This window comes from Coturnix japonica, chromosome 1 (assembly GCF_001577835.2).
Source record: "Coturnix japonica isolate 7356 chromosome 1, Coturnix japonica 2.1, whole genome shotgun sequence".
In the NCBI taxonomy this organism is placed as follows: domain Eukaryota; kingdom Metazoa; phylum Chordata; class Aves; order Galliformes; family Phasianidae; genus Coturnix; species Coturnix japonica.
The window spans coordinates 26170726-26195819 of NC_029516.1; the positions used below are offsets into that span (position 1 = coordinate 26170726).

The window sequence follows — 25094 nt, forward strand, 5'->3', positions numbered from 1 at the left end:
TCTTGCTTATCTAAATGTCTGTCACTGTAAAAACAATTTTGCAATAATGCATCATTTTTTCAATTACTCATTTACATTATTAACAGTCACTGAAAGACAATTACAAAAGGTTACTTTGCATATAAAATTATTTTGTTACCTAGGATACTTTTCATATGAGATGTAGCTGATTTTTTTCTTAACACTGGCTGTTTTGATGCATAGTTGACTTGATGCCCAGTTAGAAGATTAAGTATATGAAAGCTTTCCTCAGCTCGGGCTGCCATGACTGTCTGTTGCAACTTGTTTCAAAAGATTCACAAAAGGGTGCTGTTCTTAGCTTGAAAAACTTTATCTTTTGTAAACATTGCTAAGTTTATGGCTTTTGAAGTTCCTTACCTCATTTAAAATACAAGCAACAGTGAAATTAACAGCTTTTTGTAATTAATCTACAACCTTCTTAAATAAAAACGTCACACTATTGTGGTCTGTATTCTAACTTGGCTGGTATCCAAAAAAAAAAAAACAAAACCAAAATCACTTCTCAGACATGTGCCTGATAGAAGGGTGCTCTTGGATTATTTCACACGTATGTTTATATGTACATGTATGTTATATATGTATATAAACATATATGTTTATATGAGTTTATATGTGCCACTAATCAGCTCATCAATATCTGGTCATATGAAAACTTTGTATCATTGTGTGTAGATAGCTTAAAACATATATATATGTGTATGTGTGCGTATGTATATGTTCTAATCTGTCAACTGCTGTCCAATTTAGATCACTGGATGCTTCATTCAGTTCTTTGTCAAAGCCAGTTTTTAATTTACACAAATGGAATCTCTTCAAACATAAAAATACATAATCCGAGCCAAGTAAAGAATCGTTGCTCTATTTTTTTTATGGTCCTTTCCCATACAGATCATCACTGAATTTAAAGTTTACACAAGTTAAAACAGGTTAAAGACTAAGACACTTGACCCCCTGAAAATAATACAAAACACTAAATTGAGATGAGTCCCTGTAGATAAGTTTAACAATAGCACCAAATGAAACTGGTTATTTAACATGTGTTCTACCTTGTAGCTCCAACTGAGGTACCTACAGATGTGAGTGTGAAAGTTTTGTCATCTTCTGAAATTTCTGTTTCTTGGCATCATGTTACTGAGAAATCTGTGGAAGGATATCAGGTGAGTTTAGCTGCAAAACTGCATGTTTTCTCATTAATTTAATTTCCATAGTTAAATGCAAGGGTAATTCCTATTATAACATTCCAGCTTTTAGGGTTCACTTGTCTTAAGTTTGCTGTCCAGATTTCACATCCCAAAAAAGAGATTATTTTTGGTGCTCTGTACTTCCTTACTAGGACATTTGCAAGTCATTGTTATATCACAAAATAATATTGTCTGTTTATGTTATGTAATCAAATGCATATTGTTACCTTCTCAAAACATATTGAAATTAAATTTGGGGTGTAATTGTCAACAGAGACATGAAACTTTAACTCATGACCCATTTAAATTATCAACAATTATTAATATAATTCACCGACAACTCTATTAAGTAGAACAAGGTGAAATATGCGTATAATCCTGTAGAACAGGTACAGTTTTATTGTGCAAGGCAATGTTTTGTTTGTGTTTTCTATTCCTTGTATGAGAAAAAGCTTCAAGGTATGTTTTTCTGGTCCAAAACAAAATGGTCATAGTGGTTAAAATTGTTCATGTCCTTTTACAGAGTTGACAACAGCCATGGGATGGTTGCAACTAGAAATGATCGTGTAGCTCTCCACATGGCAGGGAATTCTTACATCATCCATGCACAGCAGATGCTGATGAACTCAGCTGGCTTATTTTGGCTGCACTGCAGAAAAGGGATTTGGGCACTAGATTGTTAGTGATTTGCTTTGAAGTTTAAGTCGTCAGCTGCTTGATGGTAGCTTCTGTGTTCCAAAATGAACAGAGGGTCATAAAATGTGTGTACGTGACTGAAATATATGAATGAATGTTCTTTTAAATACTAATACTTTCCTCCATATTTCATTATTTCTATTTATCTCTCCTTGAGAGGCATGTAATATTTTTGGGATATTGTAACAAGATCATAGTGAAGATCTCAGTAGGAACTAGCACAGTGTCATATGTAAAAGGATTAATAATTGTTGATTCGTCAGAATGTGCACAGAAAATTATAAGCACAATTATAAGCTCAGGAAACTGAGATTTGAAATAAAGGCACTGACATCATCAACTGTAACTTTTAATTTACTAAAACAGCACACTGGTTTGGTGTTTCATATGAGTTGTGCAACTAGAATCTAATAGAAAAAGTCATGGTCAGATATGAGAGCAGGTGGAGAATGTGGAACTGTGAGCTCAACCCTGCTACCATGTAGCAGAGTTGCACTTCCAAGTTGGACTGTCAGTTCAGAAAGTGAGCAAGAAGCCTTGGTGCTGTGAATAACCCAGACATTCTGAGCAGGTGCACACCAGGGAGCTTATAGGAATGCAGAAATACCAGTGGCAAAGAGGTCTGGAAATATGCTGGATAGATTGGGGTTGTAGCAGTGATAGAGCATGACAATTGTGTTGAAAGTTGTGATGTGGGGCAGGACATATGGAAGGATGTTGAGGATGGCTGGGGGAAGAACATGGTGAGAGAACATTCTCATAGCCATTTTAGATCACATTTTTATTTTGCACTATTTTTACCTAAAGCCAGCTGAGTTTCTGACAGGGAGCATCAGGGGAAGAAGAAAGAATGATATGGTCACCAAGGATGGAAAAGACCTCCAAGATTATCCCTTAGTACAGCATCTGAAGAGAGGAGGAGGAGAGGCTGAAGGAGCTGGGAATGTTCAACCTGGAGAAGAGGAGGCTCAGGGGAGACCTTATAGCTCTCTATAACGTCCTGAAGGGGAGTTGTAGTGAGCTGAGGGTCGGCCTCTTCTCTTGTATCATTAGTGATAGGACCAGAGGGAATGGTTTCAAGCTACAGCAGGGGAGATTCAGGATGGACATTAGGAAATATTACTTTTCAGAAAGGGCGGTGAGGCACTGCAATGGACTGCCCAGGGAGGTGGTGGAGTCACTGACCCTGAGGGTGTTCGAGGAAAGACTGGAAGTTGTGTTGAGGGACATGGTTTAGTGGAAGCTATTAGTAATAGGTGAATGGTTGGACTGGATGATCTTTTAGGTCTTTTCCAACCTTGGTGATTCTATGATTCTGTGATTCTATGATCTAAACTTTTCTTGAACACCTCCAGAGTCAGTGACTCCATCACCTCCCTGGGCAGTCCATTCCAGTGTCTGACCAGTCTTTTGGAGAGTAAGTTTTTCCTGATGTCCAACCTTAATCTCCCCTGATGCAACATGAGGCCATTCCCTCTTGTCCTGTCACTACTTACGTGGGAGAAGAGGGCAACCGCATCCTCCTTTCAGGCAGTTGTGGAGAGCAATAAGGTGTCCCCTGTGCCTCCTCTTTTCCAGACTGAACATTCCCAGCTGCCTCAGCTGCTACTCATAAGACTTGTGCTCCAGACCCCTCACCAGCTTTGTTGCCCTTCTCTGGATACACTCCAGGTCCTCAATGTATTTCTTGTAGTGAGGAGCCCAAAACTGAACACAGTACTCAGAGTGTGGCCTCACCAGTGCTGAGTACAGGGGGAAAATCACCTCCCTGCTTCTGCTGGCCACACTGTTTCTAATACAAGACAGAATGCCATTGGCCTTCTTGGCCATCTGAGCACACTGCTGCCTCATATTTAGCTGAGCATTGGCCATCACCTGTAAATCCCTTTCTTCCACACAATCTTCCAGCCACTCTCCCCCAAACCTGTAGCATTGCCTAGGGTTGTTGTGGCCAAAGTGCAAGACCCAGCCCTTGGTCTTGTTGAACCTCATCCCACTGGCCTCAGCCCAGCAATCCAGCCTGTTCAGATTATTCTGAAGGGCCTTCCTAACCCCAGGCAGATCAACACTTCCAGCCAACTTGGTGTCATCTGCAAACTTAATGAGGATGTACTTAGTGCCCTCATCCAGGTCATCAATAAAGATACTGAACAGAACAGGCTCCAATACCAACCCCTAGGAAGCTCCACCTGTATTTAAATCCATTCACCACCACTCTATGGGTCTGGCTGTCCAGCCAGTTCTTTACCCAGCAGAGTGTACCTTGTCCAGGCCACAGGCTGCCAGCTTCTCCAGAATACTGTAGGAGACATGTCACAGGCTTTGCTGAAGTCAAGGTAGACCACATCAACAGCCTTTCCCTCATCCATCAGCCAGGTAGCTCAATCATAGAAGGTCGGGTTGATCCATAACCTTTTCAGGCACTGAGATTGAGCTGATGTGCTCATTCAATCAGATAAAAATACAGGATACAGGGAAAAGTCAATATTATTGCAGTGGAAAAGAAGCACAGAAGACTACTGGGATGGAAAGAGGTTAACTGTAGTTCTGAAGAAAGGCAGAATACCCTGGCAATGGATGGGAAGTTCTGTTATACAGAATACACATGTAAGGGATGTCACCTTATTTTGTCAGCTGGAGCATGATGGTTCATCCACTGACTCCTAGCAAATTACTACACTTCCACGGATCCAGCATGGATGGAATGCTTGAATATGTACAATAAGCAGTGGTATTGGAATCTTGAGTTTCTTTTCTTTTTTTGTTCTCTTTCCATAAAGTAATCTTCTAGTTAAGGTGACTGGGAAGAAAAGTTTGTATCTGAAGCATTAATGAGCAGACAAATAGGCGTGAATTACTGCCCCCATAGAGCTCAAAACCATGTTCATTCTGAGATCTTTTGCCCCTAGAACAATAATTAGCCTCAATCTAGCAGAGAAGAGAGCAGCAAAGGGTAAGCCAGTAGGGGTGAGAAGAAAGTCCTGTGCTCCTGATGAACAGAATTGCAATCCTCATCACTCCAGTAGGAGCTATTTGTACAAGGCAGAAAAAGAGAAGGCTGTAGACTACCTTTCTGAAGTTGTAGAGGAAAGGGCACAGATCTGGTCAAACTACTTCATAAAATTAGAATGAAAATGTCTAGAAGGTTCTGTCTGTATATGCATCAAGAAATTTTCCAGTGTTTATTTTTCAGTTAGCACTTAGGTGAAACACTTGTTGACAAAGTCCCTTATTCACCAAAACACTTCCTCAGTTTCACGATGGTCTTCTATTGGTACCTAACAGTGGCATAACTGACCTCAATGCTAGAGTTCAAGAGGTGAGAGTATTCTGAGTTATGTAACCAGAGATATTTCACATGTGACATGACATTTTTCACACCAGGAAGAGTCAGATTTTCTTGACACTAATGCATGTTGTCTGAATGATTGCCATCACAGTAATGAGTGTGAGCTGATACATTTTGCCATTACAGTGGAGTGTCCTCAGCTCACACTTAAAGAAGAGATAAAGTAAGAAAACTATCTACATCCATACAGAGAATTTAAGATTTATGAGTTCTTGTAGTATCCTGCTAAAAGACACAGCTCTTTGGTTCATGCTATACCATAGACACTATATTATTTCTTCTGCTTCTATGAAATGAATGTTTATTTCATTAAAAACATTTATCTCTGTTCATTGATATTGTCCCTCTCACTGAAATACATCATGAGCATTTTCTTACTGTGAATAAAATGTCTCTTTTCTGTCCCTCCATGCATTTGAAGCTTCCATGCATTTGAAAAAATGTTGTTTCATGACACTAACAAAAATCTCCAGATGTATTTCAGAGTTTTTTTCCCTAATTTTGAACACAGGCAACTGTGCTAATTCATAACAGCTAAGGCATTCCCTTCCCACCAATCTCTGTGTGAACCCTATGTTGGTTTTGGCTTAATTCCTTCAACAGCCTCTGGAGTTGGAGTTAAATACTCTCTTCTGTCCTTTGAGGATGCGTAGACTACCCTAGCAAGGTCAATGTAGAGCACTGAGATTCATATCCGTGCTCTGAAATAAAAAAAAGAGAGCAAAGTGGGAAAACAGGGATTCTTGTAGAGTGGGACACAACATTCTGGATACTACTTTCAGAGAGGCAAGAGAGTGTAAGGGAAAATCCTAAGTATTTCAAGAGACTTTTAAAGTATTTAAATAATATGTGAGAAGAGAAACACAGGAATAAATAAGACAGTATTTTCCTAGCTCTCATGGCAGTTGTCTTCTTATTTTAAATCTTTATTTTCCAAGAGTTATAGTCCAGCAATCCGACTATAGAGATATGACTCACTCTCTAAGAGTACTTAAATCCACAACATTCCAGCCAAGAGCAATAGTATTTGGGATTTAGATTTAGTTTAATTTTTAAATTATATTATTTTTACCTGAAATGTAATATGCTGTCAGTGTAATTTACATTTTCTTTCATTGTTCTCACTTGTCTTGTTCGATGCTATACATTACTGATTACATTATGCCTGTAATATTCTTGCAGTGTAAGCGATCAGTAAAAAAAGTAGAAAGTTTTACAAGTCTGAGGTATTCAAAGGCTTCCATCATATGTCTAATATTTAACAAAAGCTTCTCATATGAGTTGTTTTACATATTTACGTAAAGCAGATAATTTGCAGTTAAAAATAATAATAATTTTTAAAATGGCATTAAAAATGAATGAAAAAGCCTTCAGTGACCACTTATTATCCAGATATTCTAGATACATGCAGTATCATGGAATCAATAGCAGAGTGTATTCTATCCTCTAGTGTAGATAACAATATTAAAGTTCTGAGTGATGCTCAGCATCAAAATAGCAAGAAAATAGCCTAATTTGGCCAAAGGCATTATCCATTCTCCAGACTTTCAATGACTTAACTGAGAACAAATTAATCCACTTTGAGAAAAATTGTTATAATACAATCTGACTTAGTTTCTGTTTCTTTGCATTTATATACAACTTAGTTAAAATCTTGGCCTGGAGAAGGAGTTCCATTCTATTGCTGTTAAATATCTTTTAGTTCACTTAACATCCAGAGTATGTAGTATCAAAATGTATACATCAATTTTTATAAACTTTCTCTATAACAAAGCATGTTAAATTTAATTATTGATTTTGCTTACAGATTCGTTACTGGGCTGCTCATGATAAAGAAGCAGCTGCACAGAGGGTACAAGTAAGCAATCAAGAGTATTCAACCAAACTGGAAAACTTGAAGCCTAATACACGCTACCACATAGATGTTTCTGCCTTCAATAGTGCAGGCTATGGACCTCCCAGTAGAACCATTGACATTATTACCAGGAAAGCACGTAAGTAAACTGAGCATTATTGAGGTTATTTATAGTGTTCTGTACTTCATTATTGCATGCTGTATCATGTCTATCATTTCTTCAAGCTTGGCTTCTCATTTGTGTATCTGGCATTCTCCCTTTATGTAGTGTTAATTTTCTATGAAAAATTCAACCAAGGCTCTCCTTCCTCCCTTTTGTTTCCATGTATCTTACCAAAGCCAGAAAGGAGATGCATATTTTACACTTATAGGTTGGTTAAGGGTGGAAAGGACTCAGAAGGCCCTACATCCTTCTCAAAGCAAGGTCAGCTGCAGGCTCAGACCAGGATTCTCAGGGATAGGTTTTGTGGGGATGGAGACCCTTCCTGTGAGCCCTGTTCAGCTGCCTAACTTTTTCCTAGCATCTAGTCTGAGCCTCTGATATTCAAATGTGTGTCTTTTGTCACTCATCCCTCCTGCCATGCACCACTTTAGAGAACCTCACTCCATCTTATTGATAAACACAGACAGGCTGCTCATAAGTTGCTCCTAAGAAAGCAACCTCATCTTGAGAATGCACAAGCCTGTCGTTCTCACCTTTTCAAAGGGCAGTACTCCAGCTCCCTACAAGGTCAGTGGCCTTGTGTTAATCTCACTGCACATTATCAGTGTCTTTCTTGTACTGGGGGACCCAAAGCAGGACACGATGTTCCAGGTCTCTCTGAACATTCTTAGCAATGTTCAATTAAGAAATATATCTTGTGTATTTAAAACACACTTATGTGCACTAAAAATGTGTACAACTAGTTTGAGGATTTCTGTCAGCACATAGTGTACTGGGCAACTTAGATCTGCAGGGTTGTGCTGAATTATAATATATTTTATACAATTATTGTGTGAAATACGATCAACAGTTTCTGCAACAGGGTGCTTTGATTACTACTGAGTTAAGTGCTTTAGAATTGCCTTTAAATGGTTAATTAAATATTAAATTTCAATGAATAAATATGACTTAAGCCACATTTCAGGGAAGCACTGAAGGTATTTGCATGCCAGCGAACACACATGGTCAGCAGCATAGTAAAGGGTAATTTTGGTCACTTCCATTCTGACAGCACAGAAGGGCAAACCCACAAAGCAGCCACTGCAAAGCCATACACAAATTGTCTGGCTGAAGCTGCAGCACTTGGTTCAAGGAAGGGAGCTGCTTACCTCTATGAAGATTGGATTTAATTTCCCTTATTACGTTTCTATATATCCATGAAAATGTCAGTGAAGTTTTATGAAGTCTCAGTTCTTTCCATGTTAATATATATGTTGCTTTTCAGCTCCAAGCCAACGTCCAAGAATCATCAGTTCTGTAAGATCTGGTTCAAGGTACATCATCACCTGGGATCATGTGAAGGCAATGTCAAATGAGTCCGCAGTTGAAGGATACAAAGTATGACCTGTGAAAATAAGTTTTATCAATGTGTATTCTAAATGAGCTGTATTTTATAAACTGAAATGCATTTTGGTACCTAATGGAGCTTAGATATAATTGCATGCTAAAAATGAACATGTCAGGCTCAGAGATCTCAAACATCTAGTAGACACAGGGCAGAGCTGATGGACTTAGTCAATATGATGAGAAAATATTGTGGGTAGTGAGCCGTTTTATGTTAACATTTAGATCTGCTCTGACTGTAGCAACCTGATATCCAGTATGATTATATTTAGTCTATAGGCTAAACTGAATATTTTTTGCCACCCTCTGTTCTTATCCTCCATCATTCAAACACTCATTCCGAATGTAGAAAATTGAAATTATTCTTCAAAAGGTGGTGTAAACTATACTACAGAAAAAGCAATGAAGAAACATGTTATTTAGATTCACCCTAGATAAAAAGGTAAAAGATGGTATCTGCAACTAAGTTTTGAGATATATACAAGCATAAAGCTAATACTCAGGCTGGAAAGCTGGGCTCGGGTGAACCTAATGAGGTTCAACACGGCAAAGTGCAAGGTTTTGCACTTGGGCCGGAAGAACCCCAGGCACCTGTACAGGCTGGGAGGAGTTGTCCTTGAGAGCAGCTCGGCAGAAAAAGACCTAGGGGTCCTGATAGACGAGAAATTTAACATGAGCCAGCAGTGCGCTCTGGCAGCCCAGAAAGCAAATGGGATCCTGGGCTCCATCAGGAGAGGGGTGGTCAGCAGGTATAGGGAGGTGATTGTCCCTCTCTACTCTGCTCTTGTGAGGCCCCATCTGGAGTACTGTGTCCAGGTGTGGAGCCCTCAGTACAAAAAAGGCATGGAGATTTTGGAAATGGTCCAGAGGAGGGCCACAAAGATGATCAGGGGGCTGGAGCACCTCCCCTATGAGGACAGGCTGAGGGAGTTGGGTTTGTTCAGCCTGGAGAAAAGAAGGTTGCGGGGTGACCTCATTGCAGCCTTTCAGTACCTGAAGGGAACTTACTCCCAGGAGGGGAGTAAACTCTTCGAAAGGGCTGATAATAGCAGGACACGGGGAAATGGTTTTAAGTTAAAAGAGGGAAGATTTAGGTTCGATGTTAGGGGGAAGTTCTTTACTAGGAGAGTGGTTAGGTCCTGGAACAGGCTGCCCAGGGAGGCTGTGGATGCCCCGTCCTTGGAGGTGTTCAAGACCAGGTTGGACAGGGCTCTGGGCAACCTGATCTAGTAAAGGCGTATGTTTGGTGGCCCTGCTAGGCAGGGGGGTTGGAACTACATGATCCTTGAGGTCCCTTCCAACCCGGGTCATTCTGTGATTCTGTAATACCTTTTCATTCACTCACTGTACGTATATAACTGTGTGTTTGTGGAAATGTGGGATTTTAATAACAGTGTTTGCTCTGACTTTCCTAGGTGCTATATAGACCTGATGGACAACATGAAGGCAAGTTGTTTTCAACTGGAAAACACACAATAGAGGTCCCAGTCCCCAGTGATGGTGAATATGTTGTTGAGGTCCGAGCACACAGTGAAGGAGGAGATGGAGAAGTAGCTCAAATTAAAATTTCAGGTGAGCAGATAACTTCTTGCTTCCTTCCAACACTCCTTGGAAATTTTGGAGTAAACATTTTCTTCTTGTGCGCTCCCCAGAGATGTCCACACCATTCACACCCAAAACTGGAGAGGTAGTTAGCTCTTCAGAAGTGACTGCACTAATAATTAATGTTTATCTTAGAGTCTTCCTAAAGCTGAAAATGCACACAAGACACTTCAGCAGTGGCCTAATTCAGTCCTGGAAGCACTGTCAGTCTTCCAGACATCACTGCTTCTACAGGTGCCCTCAGTTATGCTGCCACTTTCAATAGTTTACTGCAGGCTTAACTGCACGTGCATGCCTAGGGCTGAAGAAATCAACTTGCAGTAATGCTGTAGTTCCTACGATCTGGTACCTTGGCATCTCATTCCATTCTTAACTGCCACAACAAGTAAAAAGGCAACTCAGACAAAAGTTGTCCATGAACCAATTGTTAGGTGAGTTCCACTTCCCAGGGTAGAGGAAAAGCTTTTTCATAGACATGAAAAAGCAGTGAGAGATGCAAAATGTTCAACTTCAAAGTGGTTTGGATGATTGGTAAAGAGGGTGGCCAGGCTGATTCAACTTATGTTCACTATTTACTCTAAATACAAGGTTAGACATGGTCTGTACATCCTTTCCCTACGAGTTTTGCACCCTTTGTATAAAACAAAAAATATAATGAAGTCAGGGACTCGGACAGTGTTTTTGCAAGATTATGTTTTAAATGTGCTGTATTATTTTATTTTTTTCTTTACTTAAAAAATGAACTTTGGGGATAGTAAGGTTTAAACATAACAATATTATTGTCACACCACCGATGCAACCATTATTACATCGTTTTAAAAAGCTTTGCCTATGCTATATTGTGAGTGTACTTCATGAAAATGTGCCCCTGTTGAAAAGAACGGATCTCTAACCTGCTGTTTTTCAATAACATAGACAGTTTAAATCACCTAACGTGAACTCACTACTATCACTAGTCTTGTTTGGATGATGCATCTAATCCAGGCTTGGTAAAATGGAATCTAGAGGTGGAGAATCATGAGAGTTAATTAATCACTGTCACTGATCACAACTTTTTTTCCTGTTTTTTTTTGTCCTATAAAATGGTGTTCAGCTTCTTTTCTAACCACAACCTTAAATCCTTCCCAGAGTCCTATATTTCCAGGATGCAGCATCCCTTCCTGATTTGTGTAGCATTTCCTTTGTGTGTAATTTTATATAAGGTTGTGATTATACACAGTTGGTTTGAATGACCTTAAGTTCCCATGCTATCTGGGATGATGATTTTTCTTGGAAACCTGTAGAGGGGGTTTGGTTTCCTAGAAACAAATGTTTTGATGGTCAGCTGGCCAGAATGGAATTTATATGTTTAGAGTGATGTGAACTACAGGGAAAGCAAGGCGTAAAGCATATTATTTAATTTAGAGAGGACAATTGCCTTTAGGCATCTGGTTCCAGAATTTACAAACTAAATTAATTTCTTGTATAAGTGAGTGGGGAGAATGAAACAGCAAGCACAGGGACTGAATATAGCCTGGATGATGACCAGGATGGAACACATCCTAAGCAAACTGGAAGGATGCATGGAAGAGAGAGGAATGTTTAAAAACCTGTGTTTCTTCCAGATTTATGTCCTCATGCTGTTCATTGGGTATAACATCCAAATTAATTTACCTCATATACCTAAGTTAGGTAACTGAGTTTCCATTATAAACAGTGTTCATTTAGGATATAATTCAGATATTTAAACATTCAACAGCTTTAGCAACGCTCTTGGCACTAGACATGCCCTAGATTACCAGGGATGTCCATGTAATGCTGGCAGTATGACAGGTTCTACAGGAGACCTTGAATCTTCTGTATCAGCAACTGGAGACCAGGCAGGATCTTAGAAGCACCATTTGCCCTTTATTTCAAGCATCTGAATTGCACTTTTTTGCAAACCAAAACCATTTCCTTGATTTGTGCGGCTGAAATTGCTGTGCTAGGAAGCCACAGCATAGTCAGTGTGTTGTAGATGTGCAATTCTAAGCTCATACTCAATCGAGCACCTAGCTCAGGAGCCCTAGGTAGCCCTGAGATCTTAACTTATGTATTAAAACTACAGTACATTTTAACAAACAGAAGTTGCATCTGGAAGTCAAATATAAAAGAAGCTAGAATTGTGTGTTACTTCTAGCGTCTTATCTAAAGCGCAGACCTTGTTTTTCTCCTCCTTCTTACAGAAAACCCAGGCATAGGCTGAAGAAGGAGGAAAACATCCCACCTTTTCCCACTTATATTCAGTCACTTTCCTAAGGATGCACTGTTTTAGCTGAGCACGATGTAAAGGAAATTTAGCAAGCAGTTGTCATGCACACATTTCTGCTCGGTGAGCATCATGAAATGCCAGTGCTTATCATAAAGTAATTCACTGCATATATGCCGTGATGTGTTTTGGCATATTGCTACAATCTTTAGACTAGTTGTGAACCACTGTATTTTACTCAGCAGTGCCTGTCATACTGGAGGCTGGTGATACTTTTCGAGCCCACTATAATAAATACATGAGCTATGCAATTGAAAAATAATTCTTGAGGTAACAAAACTATTTGACGATGGGCACTACTCGTTCGGCCAAAGGAGCCCGTTCCAGTGGCTAATAATAGCTTATCTACTTTCTCTGACATACATTAAAGGCTGAAAATTGTGGGTTTTTGTCTCTTTTGTGCTTTATGGATTGCAATACTTTGTCATGATAATAGCATTAACGTAATCAAAGCAGTCCTGCCATCAGTTAGAACTAAAACTATGTGATACTTAGTACTTTTCTCACTTCATTTGTGTATCTGCATTGGCCTCAGTGCAGTTAATTTATGCCAGAGAAAAGAAAAATAGAAGCAAGCTCTCAAATCTTAAAGTTTCATCCATGAGGGAGGAGAGTAACTTCATATTTAAGAAAATGCTGTGAAAAAAAAATAAAGATAACATTTTCACCTCAAATATAAAATAAGGTTAATATCTCATTTTAAGTAGTAACACAAAGAATAACTTACCTACGGCATATGTGAACAGCAAGAAAAGAAAATTAAACAAAATTATAGCTCTAATGCTCATAACTAGGTTGTGCAGTGGTGTTTGACAGGCTGTATAAATTGAAATTAGGTATGCGTGCAGGGATTAAAACACAGAGCAATATAGATGACTCATTATCAGAATAATGCTAACAAGACAGTAGTTGCTATACATCAGAAAACAACAAAAGTGACTTCTGTCTTGTAAAGGACCTTGTAACTTCTTGTGTGCTGCTTTCATCTTCAATCTGAGTTGCTACTTGCCTGTCTATCTAAGCTTGAGAATTACCTGCAGAATCCCAGCTGAGGGTTGCTGCATGGTCACGTGAGTGCCTGGGAACTCTGTAAAGGCTTTTCAACATTAGCCAAAAAAGAAACGTACCACAACTTCAGACACCTTTTTACATATCATAGATTATGCCAGCTGTCACCAAGCTTGGAAGAATGCTCTATCTGCCATGTATCTGCCATAGAAATGTAGTTCTTAAAATTGTAGTTGGATTTCTGATGGCAAAGCTTCTAAAGATAGCAAAAAGATACTCAAGAAAAATACTGAAAAACTATCGTGAAAGCCAAGGGAGTGTACTACAGCTATGGGGTGAATTCTTCTGCAAGTGAATCAAGGATCTTCTGCTAGACTAAGGGTAGTTAGTAAAGCAGATATTCATAGTAGGGAAAAAGTAACTTGAAAAACAGTCACTTTTCTTCATAGCATGTGGATGAAGGTACTCAGTAAAAGCAGGCGGCAAGTTGAAATCTGTCCAAATAATACTCTTTTACGTGGCACAAAATTATACTATGGAACTTCCAGTGCCAGGAGCTGAGCAGGACAGAGTTATAAATACAGACTTGGTCTAACAGTGCTTTATGTAAAACAATGCCCTGTATCCAGCCCTTGAGTCAAAAACTACTGATTGACAGATGTGGGGAAGAATATGAGACAAAAATTAGACTCTGCCGGCAATGAATTTGTTTTTCTTTTCATTTCATCTGTTACAGACCCCTGTTGGAGTCAGTGTCCTGAATGAGGCAAAAGCTTGGATATCACTCATTTAATCTGACCTTGTACTCACAGCTTTAGGAAAGTGCACTACAAAATGCTTGAATAATATTTAGTTGATAGATAAAGGATTCGTTCTTTTGAAATCCTCATATACTCTCTTTACTATTTTCACTTGTTTGGATGTTATCCACCAATAAATGACTGACTTCTAAAATGTTTAAGTAGACAAAGAAAAATAAATTGTGGCTTACTATTGAGTTAAAATACCCTTCTGAAAAAATTGGCAAGCTTTTGATAGCCACTGTTTCATTATGACCATCAATTCATCAGTGAAGCAAAATGCTTGATATTACACTCACTTCAGCATTAGAAGAAAATAAAATAAATATTTGTGTTCATTATGTATTTTAACTCTCTTTTCTTTAAATGGAGCAGCATAACAAATAGAGCACTGCAGAAAAAAATCATGTAGCCCATAGACTGAATGCCAAGATGCTTATTGTGGATTAATATAGTAATTCCTTTGATGCATAATGATTTAATTTAATTCAAATGCATATTCTAATTTCACCTCTTGGTCGGACATTTAACTACTGAACTATATACAGCATTTTTAATTGCCTTGAGAAATCGAAGTTAGGCAAGTGATCTTTAGAGTGGTTTAAAGTAATACTTGAAGAACTCATTATTTTTTCCCCTTAATAATCTAGACAGGATTGCAGTGGTGATCACAGGGATAAAGGAGTGAAGAAAGGAATTGTTTCTAGCTGCGACAATTCTTGCATGTTTTAATTTTTAATAGTAGCAATAGAATTGCATTATTCAAATTATTTTTAAGTTCAGTGGGTAACAAATTATCTTACTTCTCAGGGGTGCCTTGAAGTGGTGACATACTCATAACTCTCAGTTGTATGTACCTGGCCTAAACAAACTACTTTTCTTCTCATTTAATGAGGAGAGTGGTTCAGAACTCCTAGGTTAGACAGCTGTTGTATCATAGCTTTGCATGAAACAATGAAACCTCTCTCACTTGTAACAGAATAAAACCCAGTGATTCTCTGACAAAAGCCATTGGTGATTTTCTGGTTACTTTAGTTATTACAGGTATAAAACACAGATAAAATCACTTATTTGCTAAGTCAGAATTATCTTTTAAGTGGCAGTGACCACATGGGAAATACTGGTGTATATTTGCCTTCTTTCTGTAGATATGTTCATAGTACATCTTATTACGTACTGAAATGCTCCATGCCCTTTTCAGGGCACTTCAAGGACTTAAATGTCAGAATGTTCTTGCCTTTAAATGTGAATGCCATATATTTTACTTTCACCATATTCCAAGGCCTTTTCATAGAAGCAATAGGTGGAGAGGTGAAGATAGATTTGTCCTAGACATAAGCTTTGTGATACCAAGGTTCTTGTTTGTCTTCTGTTCCTGTTCAACAGTTATATTGAGCCAGTGGGGAAGGGAAAGAGGAATGTTGATGCTGTCAAAGTAGGAAATTTCAAAGGGATCTTTCATATAAGTTCAAATGAGTTGTTCAGAGTATCGAATTTGGTGCTTGTGGCTTTTTTTCTATAGAGTTGCTGAAGTAGGAACTTTTATTGTTTGAGAAATTCTGAGAGAAGGCCAATAATATATTTTTTTTTCTCAAGCAGCATGAAAATTTGCTTCACCTGTGAACTTTTGGTTCTTTGATTTTAGAGACTGGATTCATCACAGAAGTTTGAATCAAAGAGACATTAGTCTTATTGTTTGTATAAGTCTCAATGACTAGTATCTTATAAATTCTGAACTAGCTGCAGCAATATCCTCTACTCTTGCACCACTAGGCTATCATGGGGCCCTAAGAAGATTCCTCTGTAAAACTGTGTATATGAAAGTGTGTAAGTATTAATCAGCATAAATATCTTTTCAAATCTGCGCTATCTTTTTGGTCTTTAAATGATGCACACTGAGAAGAAATAGCTGTGACTATGCATTTCATTTTTCTCATAGTATGTAATGTTCTACCAGCGTGCATTCCAAAAACTGGATCAGAAAAGGGCAATGTGGAACCACAGTGAGTCAAGGCATATTTCAGAAGACATGACGGCTAGGGTGTCCCACATAGTACTATGTGATAACCCAGTACCCAGTCAGAAGAACCAGAAAAGTGGTTGCAAATTCTTCTCAGGGTTATGATTAAGCTTTCTTTTTTGACCTCCTTTTTTTCCCCTTTTTTTTACCTCCTGAAGAATTAGCCCTTTTTGGTTAAAAACCTGTCAGTGAGACTCCCAGAAAAAAAGTTTGATTTCCTCTGAGTGGTTATGAACTGTAATTTCTGTGGCAATGAAGAATATATCTGTGTGGAACATTCACAGCCAAGTGTTTTGCCATACCGGGCAATCTGTGTAATCACAGATGAGATTTTCTACATGGACAACCTACTAAAACTTGCTCTAAGCTCCTCCTGCTGCTTCAGCAGACAATTTCCAGCACTGAACACCTCTTCTTAGCAGAACACATGAGTCAACCTTGCTTGGTCTGGCAGTAGTCCTTGAGTTTCTTGTGAGCCAGTTTATCAGGTGTGATTGCTCACCACTGAGAGAGCAGATGCTGAAAGGTATAACAAGCCTTTGCCTGAATATCACAGAATGGTGTGAGGTACAAATCTGGGTCACAGACAGACCTCCACAGATTGTTCTTGCTCTTATTTGTTGAGTATATCACTTAAAAAGTACGTTTTAAAAATACTCTGTGTGGTCTTCTACTTAACTATCCATGCAAGATAATCTCTAATCTGTAAAGGGGAAGAAGATTCTGAGAAATAATTCACATTTATTATCTTGTTATTTTGGCAGCATGGGTCTCCAGCAGGGTCAGAGTCAATAGAAAGGTAGCCCATGCAGCTTCCAGCAAGCCAGGTGCTGTTGCCAGAGCAATACAAAAAGCTTGTTTGGCTCTGCTATGGATTCTCAAGTAGGAGAAATGAATAAACCACTCAGACTATCAGTAGCCTTTGAACATGTTTTAATGCTGTCTCTCTTGTTCTTGCATTAGATTTAAAAGTGTTCTAAATCAACGCAGTAAACATTAGCACAACACTAAGCACAAGGAAATGCACAGACAGCATTACTGCCATCACGTCTACTGTGATGCAAAACTAATTCACAGAATTACTCTATACAGCCTTTCTTGAAATGTTCGTGGCAAAGACAGAAAGAAAATTTCTTCGTACCTATACAAAAGTAATCCTAGACAATGGAAATTGGACGTATGACTTAGCAACGTTGTCACTGATGCAAGATAAACATATTTTAATTAGTTAATTAGTTAATTATTTTCCATTTACCATGAATAGGAATAGCAGAATTAAAACCATGTCTGCTGTTTCCCATTTCTTCTTGCAGAAGCCTTTCTTGAAGTTGCTATTTCCAGCTGGGACAAGTAATAATTCTTTTCAGAAGCCAGTTCACAGAATGACAAACCAACCCACTTATTTTATGCAGCGTAGTTTAATCTAGAAAAAAGTCTATTTATTACCTCCCTTCCCACTTTTCTATTCTGCCTGAGTAAATATGCACCCAAAGCAAATATTGATGAAGCCCTAGCCTAAAGAAACTAAGGAACAGTATTCAGAGGATCTGAGGATGGAAAAATACCTTTACCTTTCCCAGCTGGCTCATTTATTTCCCACAGAACTGAACGTGCAAGCAAGGAGATACACAATTTGAGAAAACTTTACATTTACCTTTCATAAAGTAAAAAGGAGAAGTATAGAAACAGGCAGCCCTGATGGAAATTGCCTGGTGGGCAATGGACTAAAAGGATAATATTGTTTACAGGAAAGTGAATAGGAGTTTTGGGGGTTTTTTTGTTTGTTTGTTTTTTTAAATAAATCCATTTTTCAAAATAGGTGCAAAGGCACATTCATTTATTAAATAACAAGAGTAAACTTTGTTCTGCTACAAACTTAAATTATTATTCATATAAAATCTCAATTCTGATAAGAAAATATTCTGTTTCCCTTCCTTACTTGTAATAAATTTATGATAGGTTTTGTCATGAAAAATGTGTTGCATCTATTGTGTCATTCAGATGGTCAGGCTCTGTCTACCTGATTGATTTGTACAGTGCAGTAGATGGTGGATGTGTAGAGAAAAACAGTCGGCATTGAGGATGCAGCTCCACAGTGTATGCTGAGGTTGGGTTTTGCTTTGCATTCTGTCTCTTCTGTTCCAGCACAGCATGTCTAAGCCAGCTTCACAGTGATAAATAAAGCCCAATAAATGGGACAGCTGAGATACTTCAGATCACTCTCCTCAAACTAGAACATTCATGTAGATATTCCCCGTGATGTTCAGTTCCCAGGAACTAAAAAAACTGATGTAATTTAATACAGATTAATTCTTCAACAATATTTCTTGATAACACAGAGAAGTTTTGCTTCAACAGGATCAGTTCATGATCAGCCAAGAAACAGCTTGAAGTTTGTGTATGTTGGCAGAGCAGATGCTTTCTCACTGAGAAAGAGAAGTTATTTACATATGACAGTTTCACATATGACCAGGAACTAATTTCCTGTTTCACAGACCTGATGAAAGTAAGATTTCTAAATAGTCTTCTACTTTATTTATTTATTTATTTATTATTTATTTTGTAATCAATATGGAAATGATACCAATGTTGGGAAAAGGGCCAGAAATGTCTTAAAGATAAGTAACATTTAAAGAAAATGATGACGTATTTTTAATGAAAAGTCATTGCAAAGTTTTGGGAAATATATAGAAGTCAAAATTGTTTTAACTTCTTTCATCTGGACCTTTAGTTCATTTCATTTCCTTTGAATATAATTGGAAAACATGTTGCATAGTGTTCACAGTTACAGAAAATTTGGAATCTCCATTCAGGAATATATATTAAAAAAATTAGACTTTAGATTATTGAATTGGAAACAAAGAATATAAAGTTGAAATAGAGAACTGAGGATTAGTGGGACTTTACCAGGAGATCCTGTGGTATGTAAAGGTCTTGCTGAACCTGTCCAGCAGTTTTTCCCTTCATTTACTCAGGTAAGCAGCTGCTCATGAGATGATTATCCCAAAAGGCTACTGAGCAAAGAAGGAAGGAAAGAGATACAATAACTGCATGTATCGAATACAAATTGTATTCACTAAGGCGTACATTTCTGTAGATAGTTTAGTCATTGGCTTAAAAATACCATCAATAGGAACTCTACAGCAGACAGTAGTAAGGCCTCCATGTGAATATAGGAAACAAGATTTCATTACTTCTTTTGTTTGAGGCAATTGGGGGGGGGGGGGGGGAAAGAATTTAAGGTGAGTGTTTCATGTTTATTTGAAAGAAATGAGGAATCTTGATCTGCTGTCCACAGATAATGGGTTGGAGTGGTAATTAGGTAATGCGACAGTGATTTAGTTTTGGCCTCAACTTTCATGACTGTATCTTGCAATGACTTGCGTACAGGACATGTAACGTGCTGACTGGGAGAACAGAACAAATGTTGTAGCACTGAGGAGAGAATGAAGCTTTATATTGCTAAATTGTTCATGCCTGGCTACACTTCAAGAGGAGTTTAATAACCCTTCTGTTTTCATTTAAATCCACATGTTTATCTCTTCACATTCACTAAGTCTTTATCTGGCATTTCTCTAGTTTTTGAGACATTGTTAAAGCTGGTAGATCACAACTGCAGTACTCTATTGTACAGAACTAACTGTGATCATTACTCATGCACAGTGTACACCAATTTCTGTTCATGAGCTGCTGGAGAGAGAGTATGGGCCATCACACAGTGGTGAATGGTAATTCAAGTAAAATATGATTCCTGACATGTAGGTTGGTAATATAACACACAAAATATATATACATGAAAAGAGAAGATGAACTTAATGTGGAATTATCTACATAATGTTCTGTTAATGTGCTATCTGATGGCAGGATTTACTTCATTGCTGAGTAGTTATAAATATCTCTGCATTGGTGCTTAAATCTTGTAGGGAATAACTATAATGGGGTGACCTGCTAACTCGTAATTCTGAAGTCAGTGAGTGCATCTCAGGGCAAGATTTATTATTTCTTTCTCTTTATAGAATAGTTTCATGCAAATAGAAATTTCCTTTTATTTTCTCATCATTTTTTCTTCATGTTTTCTTTAATGAGAAGCATTCAAAATATGACTTCAATTGTGTCTTTGCAACTGCATTTTCCTATTTTGACAAAGGCAGAATATGTTTTGTGGATATTCTTAAACACAGAATATAGAATTTGTTTTCTATGGCCATTATCATTCATTAAAAGCTGCTGCAAAAAAACTACACAAAACGAATAATGTGCCATATGTATCATCAAAAAGTATAGATAAATATACTCCCATACTTTTCACAGTGGTCAGAATGCACAGTTGTTATGTGTGAGAATATATCTGAACATACATTTGTATACATCCTAAGTGTAAATCTCCTCCATTTCTGGGTACTTTGAAGGAATCTTTCAGTATTTTCCTTAATTTTACTTTTTATTGTGCTGTACTTTTTGCAGCTGAATTGAAGCAATGAAAAGGGATTGGTAGGTCTCTTGTCTTGGTTTTCCAAGTGCTTGGATGTCATAAAGAAGTTCAGAAGAAATGTTGACTTCAGAAAGGATCTCCACTGTGCTAAGGGAAAGAGGAGAAGTGGGAGCAAAGAGTTCTGAATGGGTCAGAAGTAAGAGAAAGCAGCAGATGGAATTTAATATAGGGGACAGAGAAGAGAGTGGAGCAGCAGAAACATCTTCATTTGATAGAGGCGCAGACCAAGAGGAATGGGGTAATAGGCCTAGAAAGAGGGAGCAGAATAAGAGGAACGTGGCTGAAGTTGAAAAGAAATTCTGTGGGGAAGGCCCTAAAATTCTAATTTCATGGCAGATGCTGTGGACTTTCCCCCCAGAAAGACAGTAGAATAACCAGGATGATGTGAAAATGCCTGCTTCCTCCTCCTGTGACAGAAACAAGAAGGGATGGCTCCATCTCAGAGGCAATTTTCTCAATAGATCTCTGATAGGATCTGCATAGATCTTCCTCTGTGGGTGAGGAGACACTGTTTGTAGATCTGCCTTTCTAATAGCACCCAAAGTTCACTGCTTAAGGCCTCTTGTAAAGAAGCCAAGCCTTCTGTTTGCCAGTGGTTCATGGTCCTGTTTCTGTTAAATGATTTGCTACGTGGCAAGCCCTAAGAACACAGATTCTCACTTGAAACCATCATGGGTTTTTTTTTACACTCACTATCATATTCCAATGACTTTTAATTAGTAAAGCCCTTTATTAACAGAATATTCAAGAACAAAGATACAGAAACTTCTCAGGCTGACGCACAAAACCTGCAGATCTGTCTTTCTAGAAAGACCCTTGTGACTTGCACAGACACAGATGTGTAAAGGCCACACTGCTAGAAGCCAGCCATCTGGACTTTGTAATCAAGCAGGTAAACAAATGGTCCAGGCTCTTCGACATCTTTCAGATTATTGCTGATCATAATAACATTAACTTTTCCAAAGGTGTCTCTTTGCTTCGTCACATTTCAAAGACTCCATTAATTTTGTTTTCACATGCTTAAATATTTATTTTGACCTTTTGCCTCCTGCTATAACCTCCTGGCTTGTTGGACCATCCAAATCAAAATACACTGATGTGTTCTGAATGGCCTTGCTGCTTGTATAAACACACTGCATAAACAACTCTTGCAGAACAAAAGACCAAGACCTCTGCTGTACTGTAGAAAATCTCTTTGTCCATTTCAGATTATCCATACAGGTAGGAGCTGTGTTGAGATACGCCAGCTGGTTTTCCGGTCTTCTTACCCTGCATTCTTGCTCACATCCAGCCTTGTTTCCTTACACTGAGCAATGTTAAAGAAAAATCAGCACTATGTTGTTATCTGTTTTCTGTGCAGGTGCCACTGCTGGAGTACCAACTCTGCTCCTGGGCCTGGTGCTGCCTGCCCTCGGTGTCCTTGCCTACTCGGGATTCTGAATGTAGCTGGATTTACCTTGTCCTCACCCGAACACAAGGGACTCCCTTTGAAGAGGAGGACTGCAACTCTTGATTCCTGTGGCACCATCCTAAGCCAAATAAATTACACCTCAAAATAAATTACCCTACCAATTTCCTATGAACTTTGGAAGGACTGAGGCATCCAGGAACTCCTTCACTAAGTAAATCAACTTTTGAAAGGATAAGAAATATTTTTAACTTGTTCCAATATGCCTTATAAAAACACTTATGCTGATCTGTGACAGTTGCATGATTCGGTCCAATGGGGCAAGTTACAGTGTTAAAACCCAATAACATAGGCTGTACAGTGAAAGTAAAATCACCATACGTAGGTGCTTTAACTTGAATAACAAATTGTGAAATATAATAGAGATTGAAATGTTGATTGTATGTGATAAATGTAAGAGTACTACGTCTGTCTGTACTATCCTATATGTTTTGTGTACTGCATATTTTTGAATGGCCCCATCATCATTCATTGGGATTACTGGTTTTTTGAGAGACAGTCAAAGCAAAAACATTTTGTTTATTTTCACAGCTATATTTCTTGAGGCTATTGGATACAATCGGAAGGACTTGAAATAAACGTCAGTGGCAAGAAAAATGTTCTTTTAACTATGTTCAGAATACCTGAGACATTCATAGCAAGCTCAGCTTAAAGGAGTTCACCTGTACTTCACTGACACCAGATTTAATGTATTTTTTTCTTAAAACAGTTCTGTTGAAAATTTGGTTATGGTCATTGTTGATGATTTTAGGAGTGAAATGTCAGCTTTCAGGGAAGCAGCACAATATATCGGATTTGATTTAGTATTAATACTGTTATTATTAAGGAAGCAATATAACACATAGAAGACTAAAGATACAGTCTGTATTAAGATCAGCTAAATGGACCATGAAATGGTAGGAAACTTATGTTATTTTTTAAAGTAAAGAGATTTAAAATATATTAAAAAAGAAAAAGAAAATGAAATAGATATACGGTAAATGACAAAAACAGAGTAGCACAGTTAAAAAATTATTATATTTACATTTCTATGCTGCAGATGCCAGGTGTTACCTTCTTGTGGTGAAGCGTACATTTGGGAGAATTATATGCTTTTTCAAGGATTTGATATTATTCTAATATTCGTATTGTTGTAAATAAGAGTTATAAAGTTCTGGGACTGTTTCCCTATTTGACAGAGTACTGAATGATCCAACTGTGTGTTAAAACATGAAAGTCAGATCCCAAATGTCAGTTGAAACTAAATGTTTGCTATGGCCTTTGCAGAATGGGAATTCTATTAGAGATAGAGAATGTTTTTGTTCTGACTGTGTCCAGAGTGTTTCGGGGGTTTTTTGGAGTGTGTTTTATTTTTTGAAGTTTTTAAAGAAATACACATTCTTTATGTTTTCCATGGTATGCTGGGAATTAGTTTGAGTATGAATGTTGAAGAAACACAGTGATATTGAATCAGATGGCTCGAGTAATAGTGCAATGTCTGATGCTTCAAGAATTATAAGCTTTGAATCATATTTTATTAGCACAACCTTGCTAGCTACTTAGAAATAGATTTTATCTTTTTAGAACTGATACTGTAGAGGTCCATAACAATATTTACATGGAACAAGAATAGGCCTATTAATGATTTTCACCTCCTTCTTTAATTTGTATAATTTTGTACTATATATTTACATGTACAAGTGTAGAGTCTTCATCAAGAAATATCAATGATACTGTTTTAGTTTAATTTTAACTATTTGTTACAAGATGAAAATTTTTTAAATAGGTGAAAGTGATAACTTCCCTATAGAGGAATGTCAAGGTGTCAAGCACTACTCTGTTTCGTAAACTGTATAATTATTTGAAAGAGCAATGATCTGTCTTCATACCTGAGAAACTAATATGCTGTAAGCCTTCTGTACAAAAAAAGAAATGTGTTTTATTGTATTTCATTTGGTTTCATTCTTTTACAGTATGACTCATTTTTATATAATCTACAGCCACAACTAAAACTTTTGCCAAATGCATGATTGCCTTTTACTTTTCTAACACGTGGTGTAAAAAGCAAAACTGGTTAGTTTTTGCATGAAAATGACCTGGGAGGGAAAGCCACTTCCTTTTTTAAATCAGCAGCACAGATGAGGTAGGTCTCACGTACTGAACTGATAGTTCAGAGTTTTTCATTGCTTCACATAAGTGTATAAATTCAACTGGGACCTGCAGTTTCAAATTGCTGTAAAGAAAAACTAACCAATGTATCATCCGCTTTAAAACGCAAGGTTCTTAATTAAAGTTTATATAGATAGACAGACATATTTGTTGTTTCTTTATATTTCAGGAAACTTGATATTACTATTATTTGATACTGATGAATATTGAACTGGTTTTTTAGTTACTTTTTATCTTATTTTTCTTTTTCTTTTTTTTTTTCTTTTTTTTCAAATGAATAGAGCAGGGTCGTGCTTTGTCCTTTTTATGAATGAAAAGTAAATTAAAGTTAAATAAATGTATTAATGTTACTCAAGGAATAATAACTGCCTTTTGAATTAGAGCTTTCTGCTTTCACAATAATTATGCGGTTCTCTGTAGCAGTGGTTAGAATGAAAACCTGTGTATCCCTGCCCCGTGTTGTTATGAACTTATCAGAATTGAAAGAGCTTCTGTGCAGTAAGGGTGGCCGTTTCACTTTGATTATGGGTGACATCATTTGAAAGATCTTCATGATGTCAATGGCTGAGAGCTTTTCAGAGTTTCTGGGAGGAAGTGTTAACCAAGCATTAAACTTTGTAC

The 25094-nt window shown here is 37.7% G+C and overlaps 1 protein-coding gene across 2 annotated transcripts in view; it reads left to right on the forward strand.

The window, feature by feature from the left end:
* Positions 1-24617, forward strand: part of CNTN1 (contactin 1) — a 226052-nt gene extending 201435 nt beyond the window's left edge. For both annotated transcript variants that reach the window (XM_032443168.1, XM_015854536.2), the window contains 5 exons: positions 1075-1178; positions 7055-7241; positions 8530-8642; positions 10064-10220; positions 22218-24617. In XM_032443168.1, coding sequence (XP_032299059.1) covers positions 1075-1178; positions 7055-7241; positions 8530-8642; positions 10064-10220; positions 22218-22297 — 641 coding nt within the window. In that variant the 3' untranslated portion in view covers positions 22298-24617. The remainder of the gene's footprint in view (positions 1-1074; positions 1179-7054; positions 7242-8529; positions 8643-10063; positions 10221-22217) is intronic.
* The last annotated feature ends 477 nt before the right edge of the window (positions 24618-25094 follow it).